Raw genomic sequence first — 9,542 nt, 5'->3', positions numbered from 1 at the left:
TAAGGGATGAGGAATATGATTCATACCTTGGTTTCTTCTAATTTGGCTTGGGATTTGAAAAACTTCTAACTTTTTCTTTGCTCTTGAGAAGGAAGAAGAAAAGAGAAAAAAAGAGGAATAAAGGAATATACTTTTAGGGCTTAGTTTTTCACATGAAAAACACAATAAGGGTTTTTTTTATCTCTTTAAACCAACTATGGGTAAACTACTCTTTGGTCCCTCTCCTTCTAACTCACTTTTAAAACCATCACTTCTCCTATACTCTTGGGCCTTACTTAAGCCCAATACATATATAACTTGGTCCAACTATTTTGGGAGGTCTGATTGGCTTGACTTAAAGGTCTCAGGTTGACCCAAACTACTAACCCAAATTTTAGGGTATTACACGGAGATTGGTATAAATTTAATGTGTAATGGGCGGGTGTAGATGCAAAAGGTCATTTCTAGTGTAGATAATGGGTAGGTTATAGGTTTAAGAACTTACTCGTCCACATCTGCCTGCCCACTAAATACCCACCATATAAAATTTGGATCAGTATAAATTTAAGTATAATTTTAGAGACTATTCTATAAATTTTAAGATTTTATAAGACATGATTTGTAATTTAACCAAATATTAGAGTATTAATATTTTTTGAATTGAAGATCGTCGTTTCTCCTATCTTAAATTGGCGAGTATGAATAGGTATAGATGAATACGAAATGAGCGGTGGATATCCAGTTGAATAGTGGGTGTGGGGTGGATTTAAGAATACACCCGCATGAGCATGTGCGAATTTAAAAATTTTACCAATCGTGGGTGGTGAGTACGTAAGTAATGGATACGAAAACATAAGTTGGTGAGTCTGTCAGTTTGTCATCACTAACAATAACGTTGAAGACTTATATGCAAGAACGAAATTAAGATCAAAATTTTAAGAGGAATTAAACTGTTTTATATCGCGTAAAGTGTTTATGGGCCAAAAGTGAATAATGAATTTTTGAAATTTAAACTCAACTCGAATGATATAATCTTTATTTTTCAAGTAATATGTTTTATTATTAAAATTAAACAACGTGTTAAATTATTCATTTTTTATTCGGATTAAATCAAATCACGAGGCCAATAATCTAAATTCGAGCTTAATCCCCAACCGGATTAAGCGAAATGTTCAACCAAGAAGAGGTCTAGATGTCTTGGATCATATCAATAAAAAAACCAAAAATTAAATTTAAAAATGAACAAATTGGATAAAATTATTAAAATTACTTCTCCCTCCTTCCTTTTATGCCAAACATACCAGGTCAAAGTACTTTAAATAATACACTACTCGAAGTATGTGGATTCAAGAATGACGACTTTGTCTCTTCGTAAGGGAATACTGAGTCACTCACATGCATGCAAGTTGATAATGGTAGAGAAGTTGTAATCTTCTTTCAACTTTGCTTTTTGGCAATATCCCCAAACCCCAAAAGTCTTAGCCGATCGTTTTTGAATCTCTCCCTCGTTTACACTGCTCTCGATGCTTATCTGACTTTTGTTTTGCCTATATAAATCACTCCTCATCTATCAATCCAAACTCACAATCTCTCAAAATCGTCTTTCAGCTGAATCTTCAAGGTCTTCTCTTCTCCAACAACAATGGGGTTTAGTTGTTTTAGCCAAAGATTCGTTCTAGTTTCCCTGTTGCTTGCCGTGGCCGGTGGTGTATTGGTGGAAGGCCAGGGCACCAGGGTTGGGTTCTACTCGGCTTCATGTCCTCGAGTCGAGTCCATCGTGAGGTCCGCGGTTCAATCCCATTTCAGGTCTGATTCAACCGTGGCTCCCGGTTTGCTCCGCATGCACTTCCATGACTGCTTCGTCAATGGATGCGATGGTTCGATCCTTATCGACGGTTCCGGTACCGAGAAAACGGCGCCTCCAAATCTCTTGTTGAGAGGGTACGAAGTCATCGACGATGCCAAGACTCAGCTCGAAGCTGCATGCCCTGGTGTTGTTTCGTGTGCTGATATTTTAGCTCTCGCTGCTCGTGATTCTGTAGTTGTGGTAAGTGGTAACTATTTTTTTTGCTTTGATCTTGTTTCTATGTTGTTTGTTGGTTAGTCGTTAATGGCGGCTTTTGATAATGTAATGTGACAGAGCGGTGGAGCGAGCTGGGCCGTGCCGACAGGCCGCCGAGACGGAACGGTTTCGCAGGCATCCGATGCCGCCAATTTGCCCGGCTTCCGTGACTCGGTCGATTTGCAGAAGCAAAAATTTGCAGCAAAGGGTCTCAACACTCAAGATCTTGTCACCCTTGTTGGTAAGCGTTATAATTATATTATTACATTCGAATTCGAATATAAATTTAAATTCAAATCAATAAAAATATAATGTAATTTCTGGACTCCAGGGGGGCACACCATTGGTACTTCAGCCTGCCAATTCTTCAGATACAGGCTTTACAACTTCACCACGACCGGAAACGGAGCCGACCCTTCGATCGCCGCCTCATTCGTTTCACAACTTCAAGCTCTTTGTCCGCAGAACGGTGACGGGTCACGGAGGATCGGATTGGACACCGGCAGCGTTAACAGATTCGATAACTCGTTCTTCGCCAACTTGAGGATTGGCAGGGGAATTCTCGAGTCCGATCAAAGTCTATGGACCGACGCTTCCACCCGGAACGTTGTTCAACGATTCTTGGGCATCAGAGGGTTGCTTGGATTGACGTTCAACATTGAATTTGGAAGGTCCATGGTGAAAATGAGCAACATTGAAGTGAAAACAGGCACTGTGGGCGAAATCCGCAGGGTTTGTTCTAAAGTTAATTAACTGTAATAAATGTGGGTAAGATCCAATCATATAGTGTAAAAAAACCAAAAAGTTTTACACTGATGATGTAATTTGACCTTGTTTGTTTTGAAAATTATGGATATTGTCTACGTTAATTAATTCGATAAAAACGTGCAAATTTAAGGATAATCATTGTCAAATGCAACGTCTGTAATTGTTGATAAAGTTCTCTATATTGGACCTCTTGCTCCATATAATGGTCAAATTACAGCTTTCGTCCATATACTATATTCAGTTTAGAGATTTAATCTACTTTAACTTGATATAATATTTGATTAATTGTTGCCTTATTCTCCAAAGAGGTAGATAAAGTGCTATATACTATGTTAGCGGACTAAATATTGGCAGGAGCTAAAATCTTATATTTTTTAAAAAAAATTAGGACTTATTAGGTATTTAAACTCAAAATTAAAAAAAATGTTTAATTTGTTTAATATTTAAACTTACAATGACCTAAATTGTTATTAGACCAAAAATTTTGAGAACATTGGATTATCATTCTTTAATTCGGCCCCTACTTAAATAATTATTTAATAAATTATTGTATTTTTAATTTGAATATGAACTAAAATAATATTAGACCAAAATTTATTGAATTAAAAATTTTACAGGGTCGAGGCCCCTTTGGGCCTTAACATAGCTCGTCCCTGGTATCAATGGTAAAAAAGAGTGTTATTCTTCCTAGAGGTCTTGAGTTTGAACAACTACAATTGTAATGTATGCATGCATTGTCAATTAATTAAGAAAATTTTAAACATATATATTATATTATAATATTAAAAAAATATTAAAGATCATATATGGAGGATAAAGACTAGGGTAGTCGAGTAGTGTGGGTCACATCTATAGGGTGTATCATCTCTGTCTTCTTTTAATGTCTTTGTAGTATTTTCCATGACTTATACTTTTTATACGTTTCTGTTATTGGTATTTATGAAGGATTAGAACTGGGCTTGCTAACGTTGACTTCTGTGTATCATTCTCTTCATGTTTCCTCTTTTAAATTTAGCCGGATCTTATCTTATGTTTCTGTCTATATGCAGAGATTCTTTCGCAGGGATTATTATGCAGGGATTAATTCCCGTTACAGACGCACATATGATTTTAATGACTGCATATGAATACTGTTTAGCTATGTATTTATGTATTTATTTATACATGCATTGCATTTTATCTAAATTTTTAATTTTCTGACTGCCGGAGGTCTTCCACGGAAGTTACTCTCAACCTGGCGTTGGGGGTAGCCTACTACCCTACCTCCCCCTTACCCCATACATATGGGAATTGGGTTTTGTTGTTGTTGTAAAACTACGAATTCAAAAACTCAAAAGTAAGGTGAGTTCGTTTTATACATCATATTTTTATAAGTTAAAGGATTATGTTGATTTTTCTCAATTTAAAATATAAAGTAAATTTATAAATCAAATTAATTTCTTTCAAACATTAAACTTAAATTATTTTTAAAAAAAATATTTTAGTAAGAAGTCATCGTCAACTCAACAAACAACAACATTTGCAGTTTATCTACACAAAGATGGCCATTAATTTCCTTACAACCCAAGAGCACCAAGTGGCGTCTTTCCTTGGCCAGCCTCGAAGTAGAAAATCAACATGGCCAACATCGCAATTCTCGCATGCTTAATCTCAGCAAGCTTAAGTCTCTCAGCTTGTCATAATCAGGCACGTAAACCCCGTTTTGAATCGTTCCGGCAATCCCCAATGGGTCGAAGAACTTGCCGCCGGGGTAGCCTTGCTCGCCGGTGGCGTTGGCGAAGTTCTCGGCGGTCTTAGACCACGGTGTTGCCCATTCCACGGACTGTGATTTGGGGTTGAAGAAATCAACCTAACGCTTGCTTTCTACCCAACCCATGAGGATGAGCTGGTTTCCGAGGAGTGAACCGAAGGAGAATGGGGCTATGGTATCCGGGTCAGCTCCGGCTTCGAACCAGGGAATGCCACTCCAGGCTTGGCCGATGAAGATTCCGAGAACGGCGGCCATGGCCCAACGTCCATGGATCAGCTCGGTTTCTCGGTACCATTTGAGGAATGCTGGGTCCTTGCCGAGACCAAGCGGGTCGAATCCGTAGTCTCCGGGAGCCTGAAAAAAAGAAGAGAAACTTTAGTTAAGCAAGCGAACAAGAAATAGTAAAAAAAAAAGTGGTTTAAGAGGGGGAGGAAAAAAACATACGATCCATCGAGCCATTCGGGGTCAATGAAGTTGCCACCACCTTTGACGGCGGGAATCCAAGACTTTTTAGCTGCGGCGACGGCTGCCACAACGACAAACTTCCTAGCTCCACCGGCAGGGGAGGGGGAGACTTTTCACCCAAAAGAGCTTGGCTCCTCTTTCCTCCAGAAAGAAACGATGAGCATAACCCATTTAGAACAGCACCAGATGTAGCAGCCATTTTTTTTCTGTGATTTTTTTTTCTCGAGAAACAAGCAGATGAGTGGGGGAATCAAAAGGAAGGATTTGTAGAGAGACAAGGAGGATCGAAGAAATCTAGAGACGATATCTAAGTCAGTAAGGAGTTTAGATTTCGGACCAATGGGGAGTTGAAGTCCATCCACATCTCAACGTTGCTCCAGACCACGTGGAACCTGGTCTGGATATGATTATGCTTTGTGGGTCCTCTTTCTTTATTGTATTAGGGTTGTATTTTTACATTTATAAACATATAGTTTTTTATATACAAAATAATGAGTACACGGCACAAACATATAACATGTGAGATATTACGTGAAAAATGGTCATGAATAAGAACATATCATAAATAAATTAGTAATTATTTTATAAACTCAATCACAGTCGTAAATTATACAAAAATACGATGTAATATGAAGATAATATAACATCTTTCAATATTAATTATAGATTTTATACTGTTGTAAAATTAGATAAATCAAATAATGTTAAATTAAAATTAACATCTTTCAATAGTGCATCCTTTAATGTTTATAGATTTCACACTCATTTGACTTTATACCTTCTCGTAGCTTGGTATCGTTGACTTCTGTGTATCTTTGTATATAGGAAAGGGGTTTTGTTGTTGTTGTTGAAATTAATGAATTAAATCCTAAATTTTTGGCTAAAACCATAATTAAACTTAGAAATAAGATATTTGTCCCAACCTCAGTCGACTTATGCTAAAACCATAATTAAAATTATATGTACAGAGTAAATATAGCAAATTAGTTATAACAGTTTGTTGTAATCTGTCCAACTTCAGTTGATTTCTGTTGAGTATTGGTTAGGATTATTGTTAGCACTAATTCTATCCGATAGTATCCATCAAATCGTGTATATAAATTGAGCCGAATCTTACATTAAATATTAGGGTAAACTCTGCATTTAATATCTAAATTATTACTGTTTTTCTATTTTTATATTTAAACTTTATTTTTTTAAACGTATCTAATATTTAGTTTAAATTTTATTTTAATACACTACCGTTAAAAATTTAATAGTGGCGCTTATATAACATCATAAGGTAATATCATGTCATCATTGAAAAAATAAAAATATCATATCAACAGTTCTCTTGATTTTTTAATGACAGAATACTAAAAATTTATGGCTTCAACCTAATATGCGCATCTATAAACAGATTTTTAAAAAGTATTTTACGTTTATAACTTTTTTATCGTAAAATATACTTTAAACATCTTTTAAATAATCGATTTAACATTATATATAATTCTAAAAATATTTTTAAATTAAAATAATTTCCAAACCCAGTACTAAATGGGCTTTAACCATATTTTTAAAAATAATCCATCATAATACAACAATTATGCATGCATGGCAGCCGCCAAAGCCTGAAAAGGTCTTTGTATTTTCAGTTTCTTTAGAGGGAAGCAATGAAGAAACCCTAGATTTTCTAGGAAACAGTTAACTTACCTCATCCCGTCTTCCATATTTTATCTCCAACCCACCATTCTCTTTCCCTCTTTCTTCACTGATTCCACAATGTATATGTCTTATAAAGAAATCTCTTGTGTCTCAAGTCTCGACAAGTCAATTCACCACTGAAACTTTCGACACTTTTCTTCTCCATTTCTGAGTTTCTCTATACATTTTCGTTGGTTTCTTCTTCTTCTTCCAACGGCTGCCATGGTTTTAAGTTCATACTCGAACTGGGAAACTGATTTCCAGAATATTAATGACGAAACAGTTCAAGCTGATCAACAACAATACTGGGATCCATTTGAGCTGCCATTTGGTTTCATTGATCCTTACATTGAACTAAACAGCAGTTTTCTTCAACCCGAAAGCTACACTCCTTTACTTCCCGTCGATCCTTTGATTCCCTCGCCGCCGGAAACCACATCGTACGAGAACTTCGTCTCTTTCCCATGCTCTAAACGCCAGAAACTCGTCGACGATCAGTGTTTGATGATGATGCCCGGTTTCTTCGAGGCGGTCGATCCGAATTCATGTCCGGTGCTCGAAGACGGCATGAATCGGGTTAACGGTAAGAACAACGACGGCGACAGGAAGTGCGTGTCGGCGCAAAGCATCGCGGGGAGGGAGAGGAGGAGGAAAATAACCAAGAAGACTCAAGAGCTTGGGAAGCTCGTGCCAGGTGGGACTAAGATGAACACTGCTGACATGCTTCAAGCTGCTTTCAAATACGTCAAGTTCTTGCAAGCTCAACTCGGAATCCTTCAACTCATGAACTCGTTCTCGGTAATCTTCTACGACGATCATAATTCTTCACATACGTATGAAGATTGATTGCTTATATGAGCAAAGGGGTTTAATGTTTTTAAAAAAATGCAGGAAAATGGAGATAATTGCAAGGAAAAGGAAAGCCTGCAGATTTTAACATCTGCAAAGGTTCAAGAAAAGCTTTACGCCGAAGAGAAGTGCTTGGTTCCAAAGGATTTTGTTCTGTCTTTGACAGCAATTTCAAAGCCACCGGCCTCTGATGGACTCGCTCGCCTTTTATGACCTTCGGCTTGGTTAGCTCGGCTACTCGGACTGAATTAACTCACTGTTTTCTACATTTAACCAATTACCTCTAGTTTTGTTATTGATTGATTATGTCTGTATTTAGACTTGTTAATTTTGTTTTAATACATGTATTTATTGGTTACCAAAAAATACATGTAATTATCTTTGTTTTCATGGATAGATATATCAAATTTTCATTTGATTTAATCTTTCTAATAAAATATAAAAAAATTTGATCAAATTGAAATGAAGAATAATAAATCTTTATAATACTCTATTTATATTAATTAATTCATAAATTTATAATTAATTTATATTAATCAATTAAATCTTTAACAAAACGCCCTCATTAAAATTGATAATTTTGCTAGGCTAATGATTTGAATAAAGAAAGTTTATAGGAGACGCAATGAAAATTATTTATTATAATAGCATAATGCTATAATATTAGTAGGAAGTTGGCCATAGATTACTTGAATTCTTTCCGAAGACGAACCATGAAAGACTTGCTAGGATACATATCAAATTACATTAAGGTTGTGTTTGGTTGGGGGAATGTGAGATTCCCATACGAATGAAATTCACATTTTCCCGTTTGGTTGGCCGTGAATGTTATTCCCGGTAATATTACATTACCAATAGTGGATTTTTTTGGGGTGTATTACCGGAATGTCATTACATCCATTTCCTTAGGTATTATTGGATTACCGGCGTTTTAGACTAAAATGCCCATAATTTTTTTCTTTCAAAAATATTATTATTCTGTCATTGAATAATAAAAATTCTACGAATGTTAAATTACAAATTTATCCTTAAACTATTTTATATTTACAAAAAAAATCTATAATTAAAATTTTATATGAAGTTCAGGGATTAAAATAAAATTTTATCCTTTCATTAAATATTTTTATATTTTCAATTTTGTAAAAAATTATATAAATTTTATGAATTTAATTTTTTTAAAGAAAATATATAAATATTTTTCAACTTGTTAAAAAACAAATATATAATAAGGACAATTTGGTTAAATATACATTTCAATAATCTTTTATTCATTTAACCAAACACGATAATCTTACATTACTGCTAAACCAACCAAACACAAAATACAACATTCTCAGTAATCATATTCCCTGATAATCTTTTATTCCCACTGGTAATCTTACATTTCTTGAACCAAACGCACCCTAAATGTATGTTGAATCCCAGCCAGCCTACTGAAACACAGAATAACTGCCATCCTATGTATTGCAATGTCTGGACCGAGTTATTTGTTTCCTATCTCATCCCGCAGGGAGTAGTGCTGGAGTATATGCAAAAGAACTTATAGGAAACTGCGAAAGATGTGTGTCTGATAGAAATGGAGTTCCAATAACTGACCCAGTTGAGGTCCTTAATAGAGCTGCTGCAAATACTCAATCTTGTGGTTCATCTACGGTTTTGGTTGCTTACTTTGATGATCGGGTATGTTGTCATTCAACTTGACTTGCTTTTCTCCTATGCAAATTTCAATTAGTAGGTAGATAAATTGAATAACTTACAACCTCATCCTAATCAAACTGGACTCATAATCGACAACCAAATTCTACCAATCTAGGATTTCACTGGAGAAACAAATGTACTTTTCAGTTTGATGGAACTTTATTACTCAAATTTTTCTGTGCAAAGTACAAGGTTAATGAATTAACGAAACAATTTCTCCTAGCATGATTGAAACAGAGTTGTTCGTATTGGTATTGAATCTAAAGACAACATGTTTCCAGAAGTTCA

General features: G+C 35.5%; 2 protein-coding genes and 1 pseudogene across 2 annotated transcripts; 2 read left to right on the top strand and 1 right to left on the bottom strand.

The window, feature by feature from the left end:
- The first annotated feature begins 1,588 nt into the window (after positions 1 to 1,588).
- Positions 1,589 to 2,960, top strand: LOC120171594 (peroxidase N1-like). Its single transcript, XM_039179272.1, has 3 exons — positions 1,589 to 2,026; positions 2,120 to 2,282; positions 2,373 to 2,960. The coding sequence occupies exons 1-3, from the start codon at positions 1,622 to 1,624 to the stop codon at positions 2,792 to 2,794; spliced, it is 990 nt and encodes a 329-aa protein (XP_039035203.1). The 5' UTR covers positions 1,589 to 1,621; the 3' UTR covers positions 2,795 to 2,960.
- A 1,374-nt stretch (positions 2,961 to 4,334) lies between these two features.
- LOC120171597 lies at positions 4,335 to 5,223 on the bottom strand (annotated as a pseudogene).
- A 1,706-nt stretch (positions 5,224 to 6,929) lies between these two features.
- Positions 6,930 to 7,769, top strand: LOC120171542 (transcription factor bHLH53-like). The gene is made up of 2 exons (XM_039179232.1): positions 6,930 to 7,505; positions 7,599 to 7,769. Exons 1-2 carry the CDS (start codon positions 6,930 to 6,932, stop codon positions 7,767 to 7,769), a joined length of 747 nt encoding a protein of 248 aa, XP_039035163.1.
- The last annotated feature ends 1,773 nt before the right edge of the window (positions 7,770 to 9,542 follow it).

The sequence above is a fragment of the Hibiscus syriacus genome, unplaced genomic scaffold (genome assembly GCF_006381635.1).
Source record: "Hibiscus syriacus cultivar Baekdansim isolate YM2019G1 unplaced genomic scaffold, ASM638163v2 tig00111834_pilon, whole genome shotgun sequence".
In the NCBI taxonomy this organism is placed as follows: domain Eukaryota; kingdom Viridiplantae; phylum Streptophyta; class Magnoliopsida; order Malvales; family Malvaceae; genus Hibiscus; species Hibiscus syriacus.
Note: the sequence above shows the minus strand (reverse complement) of the source record. Positions and strands in the feature narration are given on the sequence as shown.

Coding starts and splice junctions, on each gene's coding strand:
- LOC120171594 (XM_039179272.1), top strand. CDS start 1,622: ATGGGGTTTAGTTGTTTTAGCCAAAGATTCGTTCTAGTTTCCCTGTTG. Junction 2,027..2,119: donor CTCGTGATTCTGTAGTTGTG/GTAAGTGGTAAC, acceptor GTAATGTGACAG/AGCGGTGGAGCGAGCTGGGC. Junction 2,283..2,372: donor AGATCTTGTCACCCTTGTTG/GTAAGCGTTATA, acceptor TCTGGACTCCAG/GGGGGCACACCATTGGTACT.
- LOC120171542 (XM_039179232.1), top strand. CDS start 6,930: ATGGTTTTAAGTTCATACTCGAACTGGGAAACTGATTTCCAGAATATT. Junction 7,506..7,598: donor AACTCATGAACTCGTTCTCG/GTAATCTTCTAC, acceptor AAAAAAATGCAG/GAAAATGGAGATAATTGCAA.